The 26,286-nt window shown below is 50.7% G+C and overlaps 1 protein-coding gene across 2 annotated transcripts in view; it reads left to right on the top strand.

Annotated features, from left to right (window-relative positions):
• Positions 1-23,465, top strand: part of LOC126527455 (choline transporter-like protein 1) — a 108,140-nt gene extending 84,675 nt beyond the window's left edge. Inside the window, exons 1-2 of one of the 2 annotated variants that reach the window (XR_007598706.2) lie at positions 17,000-18,496; positions 23,327-23,415. Coding sequence is in view for 1 of the 2 variants with exons in the window: in XM_055068469.2 (XP_054924444.1) it covers positions 23,327-23,377 (51 nt within the window). In the remaining variant the exon portion in view is untranslated. Of the gene's footprint in view, positions 1-16,999; positions 18,497-23,326 lie in introns of those variants that run through there. The other variant, XM_055068469.2, reaches the window with a different exon arrangement.
• Positions 23,466-26,286: the final 2,821 nt, after the last annotated feature.

Genomic DNA, 26,286 nt, shown 5'->3' with positions numbered 1-26,286 from the left:
ACATTAAAGTTGACCAATAGTGGCAGAGTAGGAGATGTTTTCACAAGGAGCAGTGATTGGATTGGAAAAACTTTAATAAAAGCCCTGCAGGACGCACGTCAGCGCGCAGTGGGCGTCTCCCACGCAGGGACCGACAGGGAGCACCTGGCGGCCGCTGCGCGAGCCTGCTGGACGGCCCATTGCTGGTCTTGTAGAGAGAGAGAGTAAACCATCTTTATTAATAATATTTGAATGGCGAGAGCAGTGGGGGAGGAACCCTCAGTCCAGGGTCCCTAAGATGATTCCGGCGATGTTTCGAGCCCGTTGTATCACAGCTCGGAGGACCTCGGGAGGTCCGTCGCGGAGGGCATCGTCCCACAGCTCTTTGTTGCGTAGGGGGTAAAGGAGAGTTGGCAAGGGAGGAAAGAGGTTTGCAGTGCACTCAATCGTGACGTGGAAGATTGTGGTGCCACAGCCAGGGCAACGATCTGCATAACAATGTGGGTAGAATTTATTGAGAGAGACAAGATTTGGAAAAGTTTCGGTTTGTAACTGGCGTAATGCCACTGCTTCCTCCCGCGAGAAGGACGGCGGTGGTGCGGCGTGGGTGCGACGAATGCGTGTATAATGACGGAGTATGTCTGTGTAACGGAGCAAGGGATCCCCCCACTCTGAACTAGTCGCCTCACCACGCCGAGTCGCCCGGAGGGAAATTTCTCGGGCAACCGCATGTGCGCGTTCGTTACCCGGCAGCGAAGTATGACCAGGGGTCCAGACTAAGTGGATGCGGGGAGGTGTGGTTGGTGTATTTTGCGGGATCTGTTTGAGAATTTGGTGCGCCGCTCTCGGGATGCCATGTCCTGATAGGAACGCCCGGCATGCCTGTTGCGAGTCCGTCAATATATACACTTCCTCAGGAACACGGATGGCGTATCGAATTGCAAGAGCAACACCGAGAATTTCTCCGTAAGCGGCATTTGTTCCGCGCATTGCAGCAGAGTCTCTCAGGGATTCGGTGCCATCCAAAACTACCGAGGTATTGCCCTCTTGAGTGCGTGATGTGTCCGTGTATAAAGTATATGTGTTTCCGGCCAATGTATCGTACACGGGCTTTGCGCCCCCCTTTGTCATGCTCGGGGTGCATATTACGTGGCAATGGATGAATACTTAGTGCTTGGCGTATCGCTGACGAGAAGATCGTTGGACGGGTTTCAGACTCAAGGGGTGGGACAGAGTATCCTAGCCGTGTGAGAAGATGGCGGCCAGTAGGAGTGAGTAGGAGGCGCTGGCGATGGCTGACTAAATGTGCCTTTAGCAGCTCGCCTAGTGTGTTGTGTGTCCCTAAGTTAAGGAGACGGCGTGTGGTAGTATAGTTCGGGAGGCCATGGGCCAGCTTCGTCGCTTTGCGAATCATTGCCTCTATGCGAAGTTGTTGCGCTTGGGTCAACCGCTGAAATGGGAGATGGTATGTAAGGCGGCTGATCACCCATGCCTCCACCAAGCGCAGCAGGTCGTCTTCTCTCTGGGCGCGAATGATTATGAGCTCCGACTTTTCCGGAGCACATCTTAAGCCGCATTTTCTCGGGTACTCGGAAACTGTATCGACTGCTTGCTGCAGTCGGCCCTGGATGACTCCGTCGGAACCCCGTGTCGACCAGATAGTAATGTCGTCCGCATAAATAGCGTGGGCGACATCAGGGATCTGGTCGAGTAGCCGGGGGAGCCCTGCGAGCGCGATATTGAATAGAGTAGGGGAAAGAACGGAGCCCTGGGGTGTCCCACGTCCTATAAGGCAAATCGTACCGGATCGATGCGGTCCCATTCCTACGGTGGCTGTGCGATCTCGACGAAATGCGCGGATATAGTCGTACATACGAATTCCACAGTGTGAATGTGCAACATTGCGAAGGATGAGGTCATGTTCAACATTATTGAATGCCCCTTTTAGGTCTAAGGCGATGAGTGCTCTCGTTTGGGCGGACGACGGAAGTCCTATGACTTCCTCCCGCAATTGTAAAATCACATCTTTGGCAGATAGATGAGCCCGATATCCGAATTGAGAGTTAGAAAAGAGTGATTTTTCTTCGAGGAAGGGCTGCAGACGCCGCAAGAGTACATGCGCCATGAGCTTACCAATGCAGGATGTTAGGGAGATGGGTCGTAAGTTTTCAACCTTAACAGGCCTGCCCGGTTTGGGGATCAGTGTGATGTCGGCGTGTCGCCATGCTTGGGGAAGCATGCCCTTGCGCCAGCAATCATTGAAGATATGGGTGAGGTGGTTAATATCCGCGCCACTGAGGTTACGAAGGGTGGCGAAACGGATGTGGTCGGCTCCCGGTGCCGTGTTGCGGCGTAGGTCTTGTAGGACCACCCGCACCTCGTCAGATGTGATGTCTGCATCGAGCAATTCGTTCGCCTCGCCTACATAAGGATAGTCAGGATACTGCGGCGGCGGGCCTGTGGGTATGAAATGCTTCTCTAGCTCTCTGAGGAGTGTCGAGACATCGTCCCTGTACTCGTGCATTAAGTTGTGCAGCTGTTGAAATGTTTTTCCCTTTGTTGCGGTGGGATCTGTGAGTGAGCGAAGAATCGACCACGTTTTTGCTGTGCTCAATGTGCCTGAGAGGCGATCGCAAAATCCTCGCCAGTTACTCCTCGTAAGGATCTCTGCATACTCCTGAGATTCCCGTGTAATTTGATCTATACGTTTCCTAAGTTTGCGGTTGAGGCGTTGTCGTTTCCATCGTCGTGTCAACCCTCTGCGGGCGTTCCAAAGATGAAGTAAATGCGGGTCTATGTCTGGTGTCTCGGTTGTGGTGCGCAGTGTGCTCGTGGTGGCCTCTAGATCTTGTGCGAGAGAGTCAAGCCAGCGTTCGTACCCTTGGCGCTCAGGTGGGTCCTGGCGACGTTCCCTGAATTTCGCCCAATCCGTTATACGCACATTTCGCTCGGGCCTGCGCGCACCCCGTAATGACAAGGTGGTCGCCACAATGTAGTGGTCACTACCAAGGTGCTCCTCCAAAGGCCCGTGCGCAACGACTGGGCCAGTATTGCGCACGAAGGTAAGGCCAGGGCAGGTGTCACGAGATACGCTGTTGCCTATCCGAGTGGGGTGCTCTGGGTCAGTAAGCAGTGTGTATCTCATGTTACAGATGGCATGCCATAAGCGGGTCCCTTTAGCCTGCGATTTAACGTAACCCCATGCAGTATGCGGAGCGTTAAAGTCGCCGGCCACCACACAAACCCGTCCAAACCTACCAAATTCTGTTGGTAGGTGCTGAAAACAGTGCGTTCGCGAACGGGGGGAACTGTATGCATTGAGTATAAACAGACTCTCGCTGTGTTTACCTTGCGTAATTATTTCCAATATTTGGTGAGGAATGTCAATGTTAGTGGTATGCATGCGACATGTAACATGTTTCGAAACTAAGGCTCCCACAAGAGGAGAGACACCCGAGAGCATGCTGTAGCCGGATAAAGAAGGGGTGCAATTGACTTCCTGTAAGAGGATGACATCGGGAGGGTTCGTGGATGTGGCGATATACTGCTGTAGGGAACCTCGTTTTCGGCGGAATCCCCTACAATTCCACTGCCACACCACTAGTTGCTCCGGGTTACGCGGCGCCATCATCATCGCGAGAGGAAGCAGGCGGTCGTGCATAGGGATGCGGGCGCCGGGTGCCCACATTTGAAGGTTGCGGCCGAGAGCCTTGGTCGCAAAGCGCGCTTCCGTTGTTACCGCTAAGCTCAGGAACTTGCATGCGTGCGAAAGTGCACTCTATACATGATTTCACTTGCTCCGTAATCCCTATTTGAAGGGCCTCCATTTGGAGTTCTATCCTGTCCAGAGCCGCCTGCATACTAGTGCTCATGTGCCACCAGCGCGTCCATTTGTTTTTGCAGGCGCTCACAGCGCTCCTCCATGTCACGACGTAGGCGGGCTATTTCTATTAGAGGATCGGGATTTGATAACGAATTGGTAATAGGGGAAGGGGTAGGGAGAGATTTACGGGGTGGAGCGAGCTGTGGGGGACCCTCCGCCCGACCTACCTCCCGAGGCGCCTCCATTGCTGTTTTCTTCTCCGGGGTCCGCTGCACCCCTGAAGGGACCAGGGTCACCTTGGCTGGGGCGTTGGTCTGCAGGGCCTTCTTGTAGGGTTGTTGGGGAGATGGGGAAGGAGGGCGCCTCTCTGGGAGGCGCAACGATGCCTCGCGGGATCGGGACCGAGACTTGGAGCGGGTCCGGAATATGCGACGGGATCTCGAACGGGTCTCCGACCGGAATTGCCTGGTCTCCTTCGTTGGGGCGCGCGTCTCCGCCGTATCTGTGGTAGTGGTCGGGTCGCTGGAGGGTTGGAGTTCACGCTGCTCTTTCTCGAGAGCTTTCCGCACCCAAGCTTTGTTCAGTGTCTGCCTAGCACGCCGCGGGCAGTTTGGATCCGCTGTAGGGTGGGTCCCGTCACAGGATCTGCAGTGTGGGGTGCACGGATGTGACGGGGTGGGGTTGTCAGTCCCGCACGTCGCGCAAATGACCACGTGCGGCGTAGGACAGTAATCAGCCCAATGGCCGAGCTTGTGACATATCTTGCAGACCAGTTGGCGGGGTCGATGGGGGTAGCAGCGGAGTTCGGCACCATGCATAGAAACGCACGTAGCGAGGCACTTTAAGTCCTTCAAATGTTGCCAACGCAACGTTGGTTTGACCCATCATTCGTGCTTGAAGTATTTGAGTTCCAGGAGCCAAAAGCTCATCCACTAGCTTGGAAGACGGTGTACTGGGCAAAAGATCAGGAACAATTCCCTTGCATGAGTTGTCTGGGGCCGCAAAATACGTTGTGATGAGATAGACCCGCTGACCAAGGTTCAGCTCCCTCACCTTGTACAATGCGTCGGCTACGTGTGACTGGGGTGTGCTGATGATTGCCAAGTTCTGCTGAGGTCGCAGTCGGAATATGATGTCCTGACGATCGTCGGTGGTCAAGCCGGCTGCACTCCATGGAGCACTGGCGAGTTCTGGGCGCGTCCACTTATCGAGACAAAGTCCTCCGTGAGGCCGCAGAATTATCTTTTCGTCGTGCAAAGGAAGTTGAGGCAGGTTCTGATTCCGACTGTGCTTGCGTACGGTAGGCTGGGAGGCGTCCGGAATGCCCAAGATGTTCTCGGAGGGTTGCGTCTTAGCGTGCGTTTGACGGATGCGTCGCTTATGTATGACTGTCTTCCAACAGCCACTTGTGTCGTCGTCAGTTTTGTCGTCGTAAATGTTCGGGGTAGCATCCTCCTCCATCCTTTCCCCGGTCGGAGTGTCTACCTCTCGTTGTTGGGAGGGAAAATTGGTGACGATGGGATCGGCGGCCACTCCCGCGGTATCCACCTCGGGCGTCTTCGTTGTTGTAGAGGAACGTGCGGCGGCGTTCTCCGTCGCCGATTGCGTCTTCTGCTCGTTGGAAAATGACGTTGCGGTAGATAAATGCTCCATCGAAACAGAGCGGTGAATTGGCCGAAGGCCCTTTGCACGCCCGTTTAGAACATGGGCCTCGTAGAGCTGGTCGCTTGGCGCTCTTGGTTCATGGTGTAGAAAACACGCCAAGGCAGCTATGGCCCCGGCAGGGGCAGCCGCGTTGGAACTGCTTCAGAGCTTTAGAAGCGCGGGGAGCGGCAAAAAATCCCGGGAAGAAAAGGCGGTCGGTGGGAAACGGCCAAAAAGCCGCTTCCCATATGACTCCCGGCGAAAGCGGCCCGGGCAAGGGCGGTCAAGGGCGGTCGGTGAAGGTCGCGTAGTCTCGGTGGTTCAGGAGCGCGCCGACGACACGTTCGTTCACTTCGGCCGACTGATTGGAACTCCCCTGGTCTTGTAGAAGCGGGATTCGTATGGTCTTCTCCCACTTGTCGGAGGTAGAGTCGGGCGGAGCGTTTCTGCACTCCCAGAGCACGTGTGCCAGTGTCGCCGTGACCCCGCACGAGGGGCACGCATCGTCTGGGTAGACGTCCGGGTAGATGATGTGTAAGGTGGCGGGGTTTGGATAAGTATATGTCTGTAATAAGCGTAGCGTTAGCGCCTGCGGCCTTTCCGCCCCCGGGGTGCGGGGGCGGAAAGAGACGTCGTCCCAAGTAAAAATGTTTGGTGATTTCATTGTAGGATACTGGGGCGTCCCTGTTCGCCTCCAACTCATCGAGACGTGGTTGCCCGGGCGTGACGGCGCGGTCGGTAAGCACGCGCGCAGCGTCGTGGGCTGTCTCGTTGAGGTTCGGCGGGGCGCCCGGGATCCAACCCAGGAGGGCGGGAAACCAGATGACGGTGTGGTGTTTGAGGGTGCTAGGATCAGCGCCGCGGAGGACGCGTAACGCCTTGTCGGAGAGGACTGCTCTCTCGAACGCTTTGATGGCCGGTCTCGAGTCGCTGAATATTGTCGTTCGCTTATCGTCGAGCATTGCCAGGGCTATGGCCACTTGCTCCGCCACCTCGGGGTCACGTGTGCGTACCGTGGCGGCGTTTAAAGTCCGTTGCGAGGACGAGACCGCTACCGCGCCGAAGGCTCGGTTGCATCGGTAGCCGGCGGCGTCCACGAAAGCGACGTCGTCCGCTTTCTTGTTTATTCGTTTGAGGAACGCGGTGGCCCGGGCTAGGCGCCTGCCTCCATTGTGTTCCGGATGGACGTTTCGCGGAATGGGTGCGATCGTGATCAGGTCGCGGAGATTGCGGGGAAACGGCGTAAGCTCCTGGGTACTCGGTGGGAAGTACCCGAGCTCGCGCAAAATGTGACAGCCGGTCTTCGTCATCGTCAGTCGTATCATCTGCGCTCTCTCCTGAACCTCAGCGATCTCTTCGAGGGTATTGTGCACCCCGAGCTCGAGGAGTCGATACGTCGGCGTCGTGATCGGGAGCCCAAGGGCCCGCTTCACTACCTTTCGGATGAGTGTACTGAGCTTGTCACGCTCCGATTGTTTCCACTTATGCATTGCTGCCACGTAGGTGAAGTGACACATAGGACGAACGCGTGTACGAGACGCAGCAGATTGTCTTCTTTGAGGCCGTGGTGACGGTTGGCCGCCCTGCGTACAAGTCGTATTGCGTTGTCCGTCTTTGTCATCAGCTTGTGGACCGTTTGGATGTTTGATCCGCCCGCCTCGATAATTATTCCTAGTACTCGGATGGAGTCGACCCTGGCGATTGGGCGACCGTCTCTGGTGCGGACAGTGATGTTGCGCTCGGTCGGTGGTTTCCATCCCTTAGGCATTTTGCCTTGTCGTTTTGGGCTGTACAACAACAGCTCCGATTTGGCGGAGGAGCACTTCAGGCCCGTGTGGTCGAGGTAGGATTCGGCAGTTTCGACTGCCTCCTGCAGAGCGGATTCGATAAAGCCGTCTGACCCTGCGGAGCACCAGATGGTGATGTCGTCCGCGTATACCGTATGAAGGAGCAGTGATGTTAAGGAGTTTTAGGAACACAGTGGACGCAGACGGCTGCCGTACGCTAATGGGACATTGGCACGTGCAAAAGCGTCGGCGGCATTGCGCATGCGCCGAATCAGAACTCTTTATTTATGCGCACCCGTTAGCTTTAGGCGCATTATTCACAAGACTTTAAGTTGTTTTGCATAGCGTGGACACATCAGCTGCCTCGCTGGGGTGTTGTTGGCAAGGGGAAGGAACACGAAAGACAAAGCGGTCAACTGTTTTAGGTTCCTTATTTTTTCGAAAGTTTTCCCTAAGGCGCATAATACAAAGGATGTTACAAGTACACGAACAGATTCGACTCGTGCAGAAAATCTAGCAGTTAACGATGATGTGGTCCATGAATCCAACGTTCGGGGTCGGGTGGTCGGCCAGGCCGAAGGCCTGTTGCCCGGAGATGGCGGATACGCCTTAGATGAAGTCCTGGGCACGTCCATAATAGGTGTGTCACCGTCACGTTTTGGATTTTTGTGTCACAAAATGGGCACGATGCTCCGTAAGGACCACGGTACTGTTGCGACCAGAGAGCGGTCACAGGTGGGGTGAGCGCGACCCCCGTTTTAGGTTCTTACTGTGTAAAGAATGTCAGAACTCCGCCAATCTTTCTCCAGCGGAGTTAAACAAAGAAATAAATTCTGACCTTCGTAATCACTCAAAATAACCGTTTCTTTTGTGCCAAAGGAACAGTAACACGAATGGAGTTGTCAACTTTGTCAACGAATTTTGTGCGGACGTGCTTTTTTTTGTTATTTGTTTGTTTGAACTTTACAAATCGCCTGCGGCAGATATAGCATAATTCTAGTCATGGAGGTGGGTTACTCAAAGGGTGCACGAGAAATCGAAATGCATAATCGACTAATTTACAAAACTTCACTAATTAACATTTTTAAATAATCACATTAGGGCACATATTGCAATTTACGAATTGCAGCCGGCAAGTGCGCAAGGCGACACTTGGAACGAATATTCGGGATGATGCCAGTTTCGAGATATTCATTCCCAAATACATGGGCGTTCCAGTTGCTTTTGTGCTTCAATGCATAAACCATTATCATCATCATAATCATCATAATCATCATTATAATCCTATTCATGTCCACTGCAGGACAAAGACCTCTCCCTGCGATCTCCAATTACCCCTTTCCTATGCCAACCGATCCCAAATAGCACCCGCAAATTTCCTAATTTCGTGAATGCATCTAGTCTTCAGCCGTCCTCTACTGCGCTTCCCTTCTCTTGGTACCCATTCTGTTACCCTAATGGTCCAACAGTTATCTAGTCTGCGCATTACATGACCTGCCCAGCGCCAATTTTTCTCTTAATGTCTGTTAGAATATCGTCTATGCCCGTTTGCTCTCTGATCCAAACTGCTCTCTTTCTGTCTCTTAAAGTTATGCCTAGCATTCTTCGTTCCATCGCTCTTTGCGCGGTCCTTAACTTGTTCTCAAGCTCCTTTGTCAGCCGCCTAGTCTCTGCGCCGTATGTCAGCGTCGGTAAAATGCACTGATTGTATACTTTCTTTTTCAATGATAACGGTAAGCTCCCATTCAGGAGCTCACGATGTCTGCCGTATGCGATCCAACCCATTTTTATGCTTCTGTGAATTTCCTTCTCATGGCCCGGGTTCCCTGTGATTGGTTGACCTATAGGTAAACGTACTCCTCCACAGACTCTAGAGGCTGACTTGCGATCTTGAACTCTTGTTCCCTGCCAGGTTATTTATCATTATCTTTGTCTTCTGCATATTAATCTTCAGTCCCACTCTTACACTCTCCCTGTTAAGGTCCTGAATCATTTGTTGTAACTCGTCTGCATTGCTGCTGAATAGAACAATGTCATCGGCAAACCGAAGGTTGTTGAGGTATTCACCGTCGATCTTTACTCCTAAATGAAACCTCCCAAATGAAATGATCTCCTTAATAAAATAGCCCTCAGTCCCCAGTGGCTGCGAAGCACCTGACCAAGGCGGCGGTCAGACTTGCAACGCAGCAGATGGTGCTAAGAATATCTGGGTCCGGACAGGCCGCCAATGGAAACTGACCCTTGAAACGTTTAACACCCGAACCCTCTCGAATGAGGCAAGCTTAGCAGGACTATTCGAAGAACTATCAGACATTGGTTGGAATATTATCGGCCTTAGTGAGATTAGAAGACCTGGTGAGGCTTACACATCGCTGAATAACGGCCATGTCCTCTGCTATAGAGGTCTCCCGGATAAGAAGCAATACGGGGTATGATTCCTAAACCATAAAGACATAGCGGGCAACATTGACGAATTCTACATCATCAACGAGAGGGTAGCAGTAGTCGTAATCAAACTCAATAAAAGGTATAGATTAAAGAATGTACGAACCTACGCTCCAACGTCCAGTCACGACGATGAGGAAGTAGATCAGTTTTATGAAGATGTTGAATTAGCGATGAGAAAAGTGCAAACGCGGTATACAGTAGTAATGGGGGACTTCAATGCAAAAGTGGGGAAAAAGCAGGCGGGTGAACAAGCAATTGGCAACAACGGTGTCGACTCTAGAAACGCTAGAGGTGAGATGCTGGTAGAGAGAGAGAGAGAGAGAGAGAATGAAGAGGAAAGGCAGAAGGTTAACCAGATATGAGTCTCCGGTTTGCTACCCTACACTGGGGATGGGGGATAGGGGTTAGAAAGATGACAGAGAGGAAAACTAAAAAAAAAGAAGGGAAAAAAAAAGGAACGCGCACACATGGAGACACACACACAAAAGGCGTTCCAGTTAAAGTCGTTCACACAGGCCGGTAGATCGCAAGAAGCGCAATAGCGCTTGCATGGCCTTCTTCTGTGAAGGTAGGTCCTTTCGATGTTGTAGAATTCTTTTTTCGGATAGTGGTTGGTCGTCCAGTTGGTCAAGTTCGTGGCGAATGCTGGTAGAATTCGCAGAAAGGAATAAGCTGAGAATAATGAACACTTTTTTCAAGAAACGTAGCAACAGAAAATGGACCTGGAAAAGCCCTAATGGTGAAACAAGAAATGGAATTGATTTCATACTTTCTGCCGATCCCAGCATAGTGCAGGATGTTCAAGTAATAGGCAGGGTAAAATGTAGTGATCATAGGTGAGGGCCAGGATCCACCTCAATTTAAACAGAAAAAAAGTAAAATTGGTCAAGAAAGAACAGGTCAACTTAGAGGCAATAAGGGTAAAAGCAGACAAATTTAGGCTGGTACTTGCAAACAAATATTCAGCTTTAGAACAGAGAGATGATGAAGATGACATGGAGGTAATGATGATGACATAGAGGTAATGAATGAAACCGTAACGAGGCTGGCTTCAGAGGCGGCAATTGAAATGGGAGGCAAGGCACCAAGGCAACCAGTAGGCAAGCTCTCCCAAGTAACAAAGGACATATAATAAAGAAACGACAAAGAATGAAAGTGTCCAACTAAAGAGATAAGATAGAATTCGCGGAACTGTCAAAACTGATCATATTCGAAACTATAACGTGAGAAAGACTGAAGAAGCCGTAAAAAATGGGCGCAGCCTGAAATCAATGAGAGGGAAACTTGGTATAGGACAAACCAAGATGTATGCACTAAAAGATAAGCAGGGTAATATCATCAGCAATCTCGAAGATATAGTAAATGCAGCGGAAGAATTCTATACTGACCTTTACAGTACCCAGACGACTCAGGAGCGCTCTATTCAATACAATAATGAACAGTGTACAGAAACTCCTCCTATAACTAGAGATGAGGTTAGAAAGGCCTTGCAAGGCGTGAAACGGGGGAAAGCGGCAGGAGAGGATGGAATAACAGTTGATTTAATCAAAGATGGAGGAGACATAATGCTAGGAAAGCTGGCGGCTCTCTATACGAAGTGTCTATCGACTGCAAGGGTCCCAGAAAATTGGAAGAATGCAAACATTATACTAATCCACAAAAAGGGCGACGTTAAAGAACTAAAAAATTATAGGTCCTTTAGCTTACTCCTAGTATTATATAAAATATTTACCAAAATAATCTGCAATAGAGTAAGGAAAACACTGGAATTTAGTCAACCAAGGGAGCAGGCTGGCTTCAGGAAGGGATACTCTACAATGGATCATATCCACGTCATTAATCAGGTTATCAAGAAATCCACAGAGTAGAATAAGCCTCTCTATATGGCTTTCATATATTAAGAAAAAGCATTTGATTCAGTAGAGATACCAGCAGTCATAGAGGCATTGTGTAATCAAGGAGTACAGACCGCTTACGTAAATACCCTAGAAAATATCTAGAGAGATTCCACAGCCACTTTAATTTTACGCAAGAAAAGTAGTAAGATACCTATAAAGAAAGGGGTCAGACAAGGAGACACAATCTCTCCAATGCTATTCACTGCGTGCTTAGAAGTATTCAAGCTATAAACTGGGAAGGCATAAAACAGCGGTTTGTTAAAAAGGTAAGTGGAAAAGTAGCACATTTTTACCGCAAGTCTCACGGTGCATACTTCGGAACCCATGCGATCCTTAGAATTCGTTCCAAGTGAATACGCCTTGCAAGCTCACCGACTACAATTCGTAAATTGCAATGTGTCGTAAAGTGATTAATTGAAAATATTATTAGCAAATTTTTGTTAATGTCTCAATAACGCATTTCGATTTCTCGTGTGAGTTATGTCCGCCGCTTCGAAAAATTCAGCTCGCGTACTGCTACAGGCGATTAAAAAAATTATGGTGTAAAGGAAGAAAAAACGTATATGAACTGACTTAACGTATGTGTGGTGTGTGGCTTTTGGCGATAGTCAAAAATCACCTTTGGCAAAGCCACCACCATCAACCAAATAATAATGCAGGTATAAAAGAATTTCGCGGCATTTCAGTCACCGCATTTTCTTTCTTTCCTTTTTTCTTTCTCACATATTCGCCTCGATTCGAAACTGGCCATACGAACGCCTCTCGCGCGTTCGCCGGTTTTGAGGAGCGAAGCCCGAAAGAACGGTTGGGCGACGCGCGGCCGTGAAGGCGCTCGGATGCAGGTCAATGCGAGCGCGCTCGTTATCGCGCGCCGGATCTGATCGTAATCGGTGACGCAATGGACGCGCCGATAAGCGCCTTCGTAAATGCCGCCCCCGAGCGACGTCGGCGCGGAGTGAGCGACCTCCGCTGACCGGTTTCTTTTTCCTTATTCCGAGGACAGGACGCGTTGTGCCACCGGGAGAAAGGTCGTCGCGTGTTGCACGCACAACGAGGCGCAGCGCGCAGGAAATATCGCCAGCGCGCGAGGACGCACACCGACTGCGTAAGCGGCAGCAGCAGCCCTGTTGTACGTTTCTCTGAAAAATAAATCGAATGTCTTCAAGCAGCGCTATGACGGGTGATGGAAAGTGTTGCCGCTGTACAATCTTCGCATAAAGCATTCGTTTGCCAGACAGCACTGGATGTACGCATGTGTATTTTGTGGTCGCCAACCAACCGCAGCCAGATAGCACATTCGAGGTCGGGAAGTGCAGACAGTTCGAGTTCGGCGTAAGAACAGTCAATAGCGTCGTTATTATGTGCAAGGAAGTCCCAGCCTAATATAATGTCATGAGAATTCGAGGGCAGCACGAAGAATTCGACGGTATACAGCAGTCCTTGAATGAAGACAGTACAGGCAGCGAGAGGCGTAATATATTTAGCGTTCGCGGTTCGAAGGGAGAGGTCGGAGAGAGGCGCCAAAACCTTTCGTGGTATACATGCGACAGAGTTCGGCGGAAATTACGGATACGGCGGCTCCTGTATCTACAAGTGTCAGGACGGCGATTCCTTCGGCAGACACTTCAATCACATTGGCTGGAGAGGGGCAAGGATTTTGGCATTGCGACGTGGACGCAGTTCGTGCCTCGGGAACTGCGGCCATCAGCTTTCCTGCTCGGTGGACACGGGACGGCGCCGCATCGGGGAAAGCGAGCGACGACGGTGTGAATGTCGACGACGGGTGAATGTCGACGGTCGATGCATACGAGGTGGCAAGTGCTTTTGTGGACGAGATCGGGACACTGCTTCAGCGTACGTGAGAGGCGCAGTTACTGGTGTCTGTTCACGGGCTAGAGGAACGGCTTGAGAAACTTGCTCTTGCATGAACAGGCAGATCGTAGGTGGCAACGCGGGCGGTGGTTCCGGGACACAAGACATCAAAGAAAGACGGCGAGCGACCTCTGCGCGAACGAACTATACTGAATTTTTAGAAACAGAGTAGCATGGCTGTCGCCGACTTCAAGGCAATCGACAGAGAGTCGGCGAGCGTAGTGGGACGTTGGGTGCGAAGCCGTTGCCTGCGCAAATCGTTGTCACTCTGACACAATTCTATCACTTCGACGAGAGTGTGAGGGCTCTTCGATAATAACATTTGAAAGGCGTCGTCCACAATATCCTTCATTATATGTTTGATCTTCTCCTCCTCTGACATCGACGCGTTCACCCGTTCGCAAAGGTAAAAAATGTCTTCAATCTAGCTCGTGAAGTTCTCTCCGATCTCTTGGGATCGTGTACGCAAACGTTGTGCTGCGCGAAGCTTTCGTACTGCCGGCTGTTAAGAACGGCCAGCTGCAGTGCAAGTTTTGCCAACCAGTTGCGACCGCGGGCGTCATCTTTTCCTGGAGCGCCGCCGCAAACCTCTAGCCACGGCGTCACTATATCGCCATTGTAACTGAATGCGTTCGGCGGGCCAAGTATTGTTACCGAACCCACCAACGCCGCCCTGTTCTGCTATGAGTGGGGGAGTTGCCGCGGGAATGTCGACGGAGGTCCCTTCCCACGTGCCGACCAAGACGCAGGACAATGGCTACCCGGTCGCGCTGCGAAGGTCCGCTCCGAGTTCTACGAAATTCGTGTGATGTCGGTTTCGGACCGAGAACATGTGTGTGCGTGCGTGCGCGTGTGTGTGTGTGTGCGTGTGTGTGTGTGTGTGTGTGTGTGTGTGCGTGTGTGTGTGTGTAAACCGTCCCGCAGAGAGGCGGCGTGTTTACGATGACTGGACGAACGTTTCCGCCACCTTGGAATCGGGGGAGGACCGAGTGTTTATCAACGGCTCTTGTGCGGATACTCGATACACTTTCTTAAGCAGTCATGTTAGACTGAGACACTTTCTCTCGCAGTCATGCTAGACTGCAGTGATGAATTGCATGTAAATACTGTAAATAAACCCATAATGCTCGTTCTCGATAAGAAGCAGTACTTCCCTTCATCAACGTCCTCAGCGTGGATAAGTTGGACGACGGCATGGGCCAGCTACCTTCTACTTCATGCCGGACTCCAATCTTGACAACGGGTTACGAGCGATGGGATTGAGTCCCCAATCCTGACACGGCCGAACGGAAATTTGGGTAAAGCTGGTCTTGAAGACCAACCACGAAGTGAGGTCGATCGGCTTCATGGTTTAGAAACCATGGTTTCGCAACGTCCCAGAGATATAATGCGACGTTTCACAACTTCGTAACATCGTCCCGCTCGGTTATGGGCACTCACTCGTTCGTAAGAGGAGATCCAATCCTCAACATTTTTTGTCATCGGTGCCGGAGAAGATATAGGGATCTCGCTGACGCACGGCACCAGCACACACAAGAGTGGGCGGCGCCGTTGGAGGAGCGCATGCGTCGTCGGGCACGATGGGGGTTAGAGTGCGACTCCGAAGTTCCAGGGCAGTCGAAACCCAGCACTTCCACCACTTGCCAAGAGATTTATTAGAAACGGACGCAGGCGACCGGGCAGCAGTCACAAGCGTGCTGCCATGGACAGCAACCACGAGCTCATGCCGGTGGCGATGCTGCTACTCTTCTTCCTTAATATATATATGTGTGCGTGTGTGTGCGTGTGTGTGCGTGTGCGTGTGCGTGTGTGTGTGTGTGTGTGTGTGTGTGTGTGTGTGTGTGTGTGTGTGTGTGTGTGTGTGTGTGTCGTGCGGCTCCAGTCAAGAACGCCTTTTGAGAGCGAGCACGACTTGTCAAGTACACAAGCGGTGTCGGCGTTGTCCCTCTTAACCGAGCGAACGAACACAGCGAAGGAGGATGGTGCAGCGGTAATATGAGGCGGAAAGCATAGGAAGAGGGTATGACGAAAGCGTGAGTAAAAAGCGTAGTGCCGCGCAAGACGGGCTTTGTGGGAACCATGGTGACGAGATGGCGCCAGAGCAGCGCCCGTCGTCGGCATGGAAACAAAGCGCTGCGTTAAGGTCCGTCTGCGGCGGCTGCTGTGAATCGCGCCCACGCGTAACCCACGCGCTGCCTCTCGCGATCTCCCGATTAGCGAGGCAGTCGCGTCACACATCGCTCCATTTGCAACGTGCCGCACGAGACAGATTGTCCGCGCCAGCCAATATATCGCGGAATGAAAACATGTATCGAGCTGAGACCAAATTTCGCAGTAGCATCGTAATCGTGGGTGAATTTTTTTTTCATGTCATCAAACCTTGCGGATGGTGCATTTGGCGCACATGAGCCTTCATTTGTCCCTTGCTTGCCCTATATATTATTGCGGAGTAGTTAAATAGAGAAGCTGCATGTTTGTAAGCAAATAATTAGGCCAAGCATATATAGCGCAGGTACAAAAAGAAGCAAACAACAACAAAAGAACATACCGGACGATTGCATTGACAGGGAGAACAACTGTTGACCGCTGTGGGTCACTTTTAATACTAATGAATGCCGAATATCATTAACCTTCGTCTGTCTTCGTCTGGTCATTTTTTTTTTCTCGTCCCGTTCCTCCGTTGAAACCATGTGCCTACACGAACCTGGCCACGTGCTTAGTATTGTCTTCCGAAAAGCTCCCTCGCAGCAGTAAACTTCGTGTACATTCTTTCCTCTCATATCTTACGAAACGTGACAGCTGCAGCGCATGCACCTTGGTGGCGTCACGCTCTGCACGGGCCGGGAGACGTGTGCGCGTATGTCGGCGCTTCGGGCGAAAGTTGAAGCGGGCTTCGCGAAGCGTTGACTGCGCGCTGGAAGAAGCCGGACGTAGAACGGCAGCGCGGGATCAGCCGAAATCCCCGGAGTCTCCTCGACGTCATCGCAGAGCTGGAGCATGCGCACGACTCGGGAATGCACGCGCAGCCTTCACGTCAGCGCAGTGACGTTGATGGAGAAGAGGGGCGTACGTCCATGCCCGCACGCGTACCCGGCATGGCGGAGCACGTTGGCGAACATCATTGGTCAACTATAGCTGAGTTGTCGAGCGACAGCTCGGATTAAGCAAACCCTGAACTGCAAGTGGAAGCTGCAGCACTTGTCGCACGCGGCAGGACACGAGCGACGCGCGCTCTCCAATGCGGGTCGCGAACAGCGGAGCACGCATGCGCGATCCAGCACGGAGAGGTTCTATCTGAAAGAGAACACGCGCGCGAACTGGTCCTGAACCGACTAGTGATCGACACGCAAGCTCATCGTCGCAGTGACACTCTATAAAATTAATTAATTAATTAATTAATTTGACGCTTTATGTGGCTTCGCGTGTCTATTAATTAATTAATTAATTTTATAGAGTGTCACTGCGACGATGAGCTAATTTGACGCTTTATGTGGCTTCGCGTGTCTATTAATTAATTAATTAATTAATTAATGGGCACGCGAACACGAAGAAAGCGTCATACTGCCTTGGCTCGCGGCGGGGCTAACACTTGCAAATATATTGATATAAACGAGAACCAACAACAATATCGACAGTGTGAGGATCCGCACGCCGCTTGCCGAGAGAGAGGAAGCTCTTCATCGAGCGTTTAGCCAGCGTACGTTCGCCCACACTCTACTTTGCAGGAGAGAATTGGACGTAGGGGGAAGTTGCAACATTCGCGATGCCGTAGATCAAGAGCATTTCGCCTCGTCTTGTATACAGCGGTACAGAAACAGGCTCCCGCATAGCAGTGTATGTGGCGCCTTGCAGAGTGGTTCGTTAGCTGTGGACTCCGAAAGTAGGCTTTGTGCAGTTACCTTGAAAGTACGTAAGCCGCATACCATTGACAAGACCGCCGGCCGACCCACGTGTTCTGAAACAAAAAAGAAGGTCCAGATCCGTGGCATCGTCGACAGGAGCTCAAGTCCACGCCGTTTCGACTTGTGATCAAATGACCTACAGTGAGTACGCGTAACAGCTTGATAGTGACGACCACCATAGCGTGACACGTTCAGGGTGAGCCCGTCTGTTACTGCGGAGTTTGCTTCCGAACGCGGCCTACAGGGCAGGTGGCACCAACCGTGATGAGGCACCTCTGTAGATGGAGCACTACTCACGAGACACAGTGAATGGACCTCAATTTTTCATTTCCTCGGCCTAACTGCACGGTGCGCATATGGGTTTGACGCACTGCAAACGATCCCTTTATGCTCGCGCACGTAATGTCCACGCGTGGTTCCAGCAGCCATGCCAGAGTTTGATGTTTCCTCCTTTGAGGCAACATGTCGCAGCCAGCGCGAGTGCGCTCAAAACAGTCCGCTTCAGTCCGCGACCAGCGGAGCGAGGCTCCTGTCGCGGCGGTCGATGGGAAGCGACCTCGACGCCTGTCGGTTCTGCACAAGGAGCCGTGAATCTTTTATAATCGCTCGGCCCAACGGCTTCGCTCGTCCCGTGGTGCACGGATGGTGAGCGCGGGCGACGGCAGCGCCGCCAGCACCCCCCCCCCCTCCCACCCCCCCGCGCACAGCCCCGCGGATCGATCGGTGGCAGCGGCCGCCGCCGCCGCGATGCCGGACGAGCAGCGGCTTTTGTGGGAGCCGTTGGCTGGTCGCCTGGTCCGCGACGCCCTGGCCGGCGCACGGACGCAGCTGAGGGCCGAGGCCCACCTCGCGGCGCGTCTGGTGGCCGCCGCGCTGTCCGCGGCCCTCGGACCTGCCCCGGCGGCTTCCCCGCTCCCGGCGGCCGAGCGACAGCCGCAGGACGCGGCGGAGGCGTCGCCGCCGACTCGCAGGCACCAAAGGACGTCTGCGGCGCCCCCGTGGAGCTTGTTGCCAGCCTGCTGCGCGGTCGTCTAGAGAGGACCAATATGGCGGCCCACGTTTCGTCGTCCTCGCTTGTGTTCCCGGCTGCTGTTTCCGAAGCCGCTGCTGTCGCTGTGCCTTCCTAGCGTCCGCTCCTCAAAGGTTGGTCCCGAGCAGAACGGTGCGTGCAGTGTGACGCGCAGCCTTCGCGCCACTCGTAGGACAGCGTTCGTTTCCGAGCTGCTATATATAACCACGCGCGTCTTCAGCATCCGACGATTCCTTCAGCGCCACTCAGACGCCGGCGCTGCTGGCGGTCTTGGTCAAAAATTGAGGCTGGACATTATAACCTCTCTGCACAGTCTGCAGCTTTCAGCGGGTATACGATCAATCACGTGTCTTGTGCTTTCAGCTATTTTGGCCGCAGCCAGTTTCGATAGTGATGTTTCATTTTCGGGCCTGTACCTCTGTGTCCGTTGTATTGATTCACTCATCGGGTTCGCTTTGTCGTCAAAGCTCTATCGCTCTTCTTGCTCTGTCGTCAGGCGGTCCTCCTTCGGTCAGGCGCTGACATAGACAAGATTCTTTCTGAATCGTCGATTGGAAGCAGATTCTTTGTTTGCAGCAGCGAGCGACCGTTGACGCAACGCTGTCGGACCCGCTGTCACATTAATTGGACAGCCGTATGAGTGACGTGGCTTCGGGACGAAAAGCTACATAATAAACATAACCGTGGAAAATCGAAATAGTTTCGCCGATCAACTGCTCCACAACTCGCTCCGACAATTTTATTTTTCCTCGTCTGGACGGCGCAGCTTTTCCCCGGTGTGTCAGAGACACCTAGTACGAGAAATATATGTTTGTCCCCGACTGTCAAACAAGCGTTATTGAAGGCAGCAGAGTATGTGGCTGCGCTGACGTGAATGATACTTCCTTTCGTTGTGAGGTGTCAGTTGAATATACAAGAAAGTAAGCTCGCGGAACGCACGCGTTAACTAAAGAGGACTGGGGTCCCAAACGATGCTACTTTTGGCAAGCACATTCTCAATGCCGAAAGATTGATCTGACGCTCCTCTAAGTCGCACGTCTCGCGACATTGTCGCAACACTTTTGAGGCTGAGAAAATCGCAGGAACTCCTCCCTAGACTGGAGTACACAGGCCTCGGTAGCTGTCCGCCACAAAGAAATAGTATTTCGCTTCTTGCATCAGCGTATCAACTCTTTCGGTTTTCGGCATGGCCCAAGCAGGAGTGCATACAGTGTATCCGCCTATAATACGGACACAAGAATCCCTGCATAAAAATAAAGTAAATAGAGATCGAGTACAATGTGCGCCGACAGGAAACGAAACATAACGCGGAAACCATTTACATTCAACCGACCAACTTACATGACGTACGGAAAACTTCTTGAAGAGGTGTATATACAGGGTGTGTTTCACGTAACTTGAGCCAAACATTTAAATACATACAAATACCACGTGGCTTGACCGAACCAAGGTAATCCTGTTACCAAGGCAACGTGACTGGCCTCGAGCGGCCAGTCGCGCGGCAATGTTGCCTGTATTCGCAGGCTTCTTTCGCGCTCGCAGAAACACTCTGGTGTAGCGCGTATTGAGCAACAGCGTCATGCATGCCGCTCTACAATCTTGTCATTGACACTTTTAATTTAGTTATAATATTTGAGAAGTTAATTAATTAAGCATAATTATGTAATTAGGCAGAATGAAAAAGATAGTCTTAGTATCTCCAAGCGACGGTAAACTTTACCTTGGTTCGGTGCAGCTACGTGGCATTTGCATAGATTTAAATCTTTGTACATGATAATTGGGACACCCTGTATGGATTCTGTGGTGTCAAGTAGCATGTCAGTAAACTGTTGCAATCTCTTATTCCAGAAAAATACGTCTATCTGTAGCTATTTGTTGGTACGAATATTATACCGCATACATGGTAATGATGACGCCGAGTATTCCTAGTCCACAATCGTTGGAGACACCGGCACTTCTCGCGTTTCATTACCTCGCATTTGGGCGGCCGAAGCCCGGTTGATCTTTTTAGCGGGAGCAGGCTTATTGAAACCTTGCGTGGCTATCGCGTACTATACTTGCGCGTCAAATCACAGTGCTACTTTAGCTGTACTGATTACAAAGTTTCACTCACACGTTTACAAAGTGGCGTAGTCAAAGGTGGACTCCCTCCCCGTCCCCGAAATCTTCTTGTTAGTATGCTGCTTTCCCAGCCCCCTCACCCTTGCTCCCCGTCCCCGGTCGCTGGTTACAAATTAAGTTGTATAAATTTACCAAGATATGGTCACAAATATACCTGAAATTGTAGTGAGATCAGACTGACCTCATCAATAACGGTATCACAGTTCAGGCTCGAAATGAAAAAAAAAATGCTCGTCATTAATTATCGCCCCTATTTATTTATTATAACAATATAAATAAATGTCTCACTCTAATCAAAGTACGAGTAAGTGCAAATAATGAAAGTAATAAAATTCAAGATAATGGCTAGTCAGAGAAAACACTATGCGGCATTTACAAAAATTACTCATTATCGGATTATACCGAGCTATCTATTACAGGGTCCACGAGCCCGAGAATAAAGAAAAATAGGACTGCTCGATTGTGTTAGCACGCGACCAAGGTGCCACCGACAGTGCGACGAGAGAGAGACAGCCGACGGTGCACGCGATGCACAAGTGCGGTGCAGAAGACCTGCCCGCGACAGAGACAGGCAGCGCGACGACGCTCCAGCGAAGATCGCGCGAGAGGCCGTGCGCCAGCCGGGGCGAGCCCGGCCCGGTCGCATCCCTCCACGGCGGTTTGCGCCAGGCGTGTCCCGGCCTCGTCCCCGAAATCCGCGCTCTTTCATAGCAGCGTGGCAGGACCGAGCTGAGAAAAAAAAGAAAGAAATCCCTTCCCTGTGCCCGTCTGCACGCTGTATATTTACTTATTTATTTATTTATTTGTCCATACTGTGAGCCCTTTTCGGGCTGTGACAGGGTTCTTATAACAAAACAGTGGCATGCGCAAAAATAATTAATCAATAATTATATACAAGGCACATATATATATATATATATATATATATATATATATATATATATATATATATATATATATATATATATATATATATATATATATATATATATAGGAAACCACAGAGTCAACATTTTCAAAAACCTCGGAATTAAGTTTGTTCCAGTCAACAATTGTTTTAACCAAGAAAGAATGCTTAAAGACATCAACTCTGGAGGCATGAAAGGCATGAAAGCATAGCTGTGATTAATCATTGGTGATATTCTGCCAGGAGGTCGCAAGTAAAGGCTCCAGTTACTTGTGTGCTTCAGTGCATGAAACGACGTTTTGTGAACAAATTAACTGGAACGCCAATGCATTTCTCCGCAAAGTTCGGAAATTTATAACTCGAAACTGGTGTCGTCCTGAGAATTTTTTTCCAAGTAGATCCGCCTTGTGAACTCCGCGGCTAGAATTTGTAAATTGCACTATGGGCCATAATGCAATTAGTTAAGAAGTTAATTAGTAAAAATATTATTAATTAGTCGATTTCGCATTTCAATTTTTTTGTGCAAGTATTGTCCGCTTCGAGTTGACCAGCTCATGAACTAGAATTGTAATATCTGCCACAGGCAACTTTTAAAGATTTTTGAAAGTGTTCCCTAAAGCACCCTGTATATATTCATGTAGCAAACAGCCTATAGGCCACGGTGGCCGCATTTCGACGGGAGCGAAATGCGAATACACCCGTGCACTTAGGTTTCGATGCACGTTAAAGATCCCCAGGTAGTCGAAATTTCTCGAGTCGCGCCCACTACGGCGTGCTTCGTAATCATGTCTAGGTTTTGGCACGTAAAACCACACAATTTAATTTTTTTTAATTTAGCAAACAGTCTATAATAAACGCAGTGCTAAATTGTGAAGGCTGCGACCCGGCCAGCCTTTCCTAAATACAACTGTCCCACATGAATAATATTGTCGACAATATAAAGACGCTAAAGAGCGTGTGGCTTCCATATATAAGTGAGTCGAACACTGCACGCACCGCCGAAGCCGGCGCAAGCACAACAGGGCCATCTTGCTCTAAGCTGTGTCATCCTGCCGAACGTTCGTGTTCACGCACCAACATATCTGTGTGCTGCAACTGACTAACCGTGTTCTCGTCTCTTCAGGTCACTTGACGTTCAAACCAGGATGAAATGGAATGAATAAAAGCATTACATTGTCACAAGCCCTTCTTCCCCCTGTGTCAGCTTACCACGTTTGCACGACTAAATAATTATCATAACGAAAGCAATAGATAATTTCCGTCGAGGAAATGGCTTCCACTGATACCAACAGAGAAAATGAAATCATACACTTTTGTAAAGCTGCTTGTCTTCAGCCGCACCGTAGACTGGCATGGTGCTCCATTATGGCGTCCATGAAGTGACTGCATCTGAAGCTTTCTTTGACGCTTCGTTACACTGGAGAAAGACATTTAGGCTAGACTGGTACATGGCAATACTTTAATACCAAATAGATCTTCCTCACCGTAACTTGAAGTTCGGAAAAGGGCGCAGAGTGAGAAAGTAGGTTCGGCGTCATATCGACATGCCCGCTTTAGCTTCCTGCGACACGATTTTCGAAAGCGTCCGCTCGAGACTAGTCAATCGCATGTTGATAAAGCAAAGTGCGTTCGGAAACAGGACACGGTTAAGCCCGGCAACTACATTGTCCGCATGGAAGTGTTTAAATCATGGAGGAAGGAAACTTCCTCCATGGCATAAATAGACAAAAACGCAATGAAATCGGTGACGTCACATTCACACAAATGGAGCCGCCGTTTGGGCGAGAAATAAAAGAAAAAGACCTTTTGGTCTTCGCATTGTACGTTATCGCCAAAGAGATATGTTGAATGGATCCCGTGACTTGATGTCTCTCTTATGCGGTATTTCAAACAGCGTCCTCGTGCGCCTGCGCAGATCCCAGGGTCGTCGTCACCGCCCATCTCGGGCACCATCCCCGCACTTTAGCCGAGCCTGCACAACAGACCTGTCACCGTGGATACGTCACCGCCGCGGCAGCAGCAGGACCCGTGGTGCACCGCGCGCCCTGATGCAAGATTCCAAGCCACGCCGCTCCGCGAGCAGACGACGGCGCGCAACGCTCGAGCGCTGGCTTCCGAGACGACAGGCGCCGCCTCGCGGCATGCAGCGAACGTGCGGGAAACAAAGGCGCCCATTGATGCTTCGATGTGTGCAAGGCTCCCGAAAATTAATTTGGATAGCGCATAAAAAGTATACAGACGCTTTGCGGTGATGCGTACGGATTGGCTATAGCCATCCGGGGCACTTATGACCCCACACTTTCTTCTGACTAATGTCTATACATACTTTCTGCAAACAACGTATTCGAAGCACGGACCACAATAGACCAAATGATATGTATTTAACGACTTCTCTCTATAGGCAGCATGTGTAGTTAGTTATTCTCTAAATCAAAAGGACTAGGACACATAACAAGCCAGAGCTGCCTATATGATGTCTACAGACAATCTACATTCTATAGACTAAGTTTATTTTTATATAGGCCAGGTGAAACGCCTCATTAATATTCGAGTCAATGCGTATAGGTTTAACGTTTCTTTAGGAGAAAAAAAAAAGAATGCAGCTGATATTGCGTTTAATGCAGGTATCTCTTAATTCACATAAAGTACAGGAGCGTTTCAATACTGATCAGGCGTTGCCTCCATATGTGGACGATTTATTAATCCTCTTCGTTGGAAACCTTTTGCAAACACAATTGTACAAACGTCGAGAGCTGTCTCTTCGACAAGAAACCGCGCTCCTAGAATTGGACATTTTATCCCCGAGGTTGCCGGCACTTTAAGAAAAGGGTTATGCGGGAGACCGAGCTAATGGAAGGAGCGACTGCCTCGTTACATTTCCGCTCCGGTCTTGTTGATGCATGACAGTGTCGAGCAACAGACCGTTCCCGAAATGTTATGTGAACCACTGCTCTTGCGTTGCGTCGCCCTGTTGAGGGCAACGATGTGTTGTGCGACGTGCTCGCGGAGTCGGCGACTGCCGTTCTGCTGCCCGTGTAAATAAATGTAAATAGAACTCGCTGCTGTAGTCGCGTGATTCATTCCTGGTGCACTGTTGGCGACCGGCGCGGCACAAAGAAAAAAGAAGCGTGACACATCGACGGCCACGCACATACAAGGCACTGCTGACGAGGAACCAGGGGTGAAGATACACAGATAAATCACAATGGATTGCAGACGGCTACAGATACAAGCACAGTGAGTCACTGAACGTTCGGGCACCGATCTTTGGGCAAATAAGGAACGCGATTAAGCGAGGTTCAGAGTTACGCGCGCGCGACCAAAAAGAACAAGAAGGAAGTACGTAGAGCGTCCCCTTCTTTTTAAAACTTGGTTTTGATCAAAAAAGGTCGATGTTTGGGAGAAACATGAGACGCAGGAAGAAAGGACACCACAGCAAATTAATTGTGTCCAGGAATAACACAAGTTTGAACCTTACGGGAATTGCGCTGTAGATTTATATAGCTTAGCTAGAATGGTAAACGTTACGGAAGAAGGCTTCCGTATTTGCTGAGATCGCAAGGTTGTGACATATGGACAGAAAGGCTGACCGGCAAGTGCCAGGCGTTACCATTTTTACTCGTCGAACATCTAGTCCTACAGTTAACTCTTCGCTATCTGAGAATGATTGTGCACCCAAGTGTCTAAGCACTGTGCATGGGGCCGTGGCTTCAGAGCCAGTGACCAGCCGAGGCGCTCAGAGACGGCACGGAGTGCGGGCCCACCTTCGTGCAGTCGCCGTGCCGGGCTCGCTGCCACGAGCCCCGCTGTGATGATGATGATGGCGGCACCGCTGTGCCGCCACGCGGCCGGTGACCACATAGCACAAACTAAACAAAACGAGGAGCCAGCGGTCAGAACACGCAGCGCCGACAATTACACCGGCAAAGCATAATATATTATTGCACTGAAAGATACCAGTAGATCCCTTTACGTGAATAAATTATTGCACGAACAAACCGAAAATAATATATGCGGATCAAAACCGATCAGGTTTTGATCCGAAACAAAAAATATTTGGCTTTGAAAATTTGAACCGTACACATAGCCCGATACGCGCTGCTCGCTTTGAGCACTTCGCGGGCCATCAGAACAGCAAGTAGCGAACACCTTTGCCATTGTGCACATTTCCTCGCTCTGAACCGTCTCAGTAACAAAAATAAAAAGGCTGACTTGCCGGCCTTGCACCGCCATACCGAGAGATGAGCTCGGACGAAAACTCCCAGCCGCCCTCAGTCAGTTCATCCTAGTACCGGGAGTCCCGCGGACCTTCACAGGAAAACATGGCAACATTTGGGCGATGTGGCCACAGGATCATCGCATGCCCAGGCTGCTTCCCAAGCCTACCGATGCCGTTGATTGTCGCCGATTAAGCCAATCTCTTCCCTGCTGAGAGCTAAGGAAGGCGCGATGATACATATGCAATGAGGAGCAACCTTAATAGCATAAGCTTCGATTACTTCCCATTTTCATTGGCTGCTGTACTTGTGCACATTATCCGTCCTGTAAAAAACATCCCCGACGATTACAATACTCCCTAATGTGAAATTTGAGCGCAGCTGTATATTGTGTTTTCATTCCGCGATATATTGGCTGGCGCGGACAATCTGTCTCGTGCGCCACGTCGCAAACGGAGCGAAGTGTGGCGCGACTGCCTCGCTAATCGAGAGATCGCGAGAGGCAGCACGTGGGTTAAGCGTGGGCGCGATTCACAGCAGCCGCCGCATCTCCGCACACGCAGCGCTTTGTTTCCATGCCGACGACGCGCGCTGCATTGGGGACATCTCGTCGTCGCCGCAAAGCCCGTCGTGCGCGGCACTACGCTTTTCTTCTCAC

Source organism: Dermacentor andersoni, chromosome 9 (assembly GCF_023375885.2).
Source record: "Dermacentor andersoni chromosome 9, qqDerAnde1_hic_scaffold, whole genome shotgun sequence".
In the NCBI taxonomy this organism is placed as follows: Eukaryota; Metazoa; Arthropoda; class Arachnida; order Ixodida; family Ixodidae; genus Dermacentor; species Dermacentor andersoni.
The sequence above is the reverse complement of the archived record's forward strand: the minus strand, read 5'-3'. Positions and strand labels throughout refer to the sequence as shown.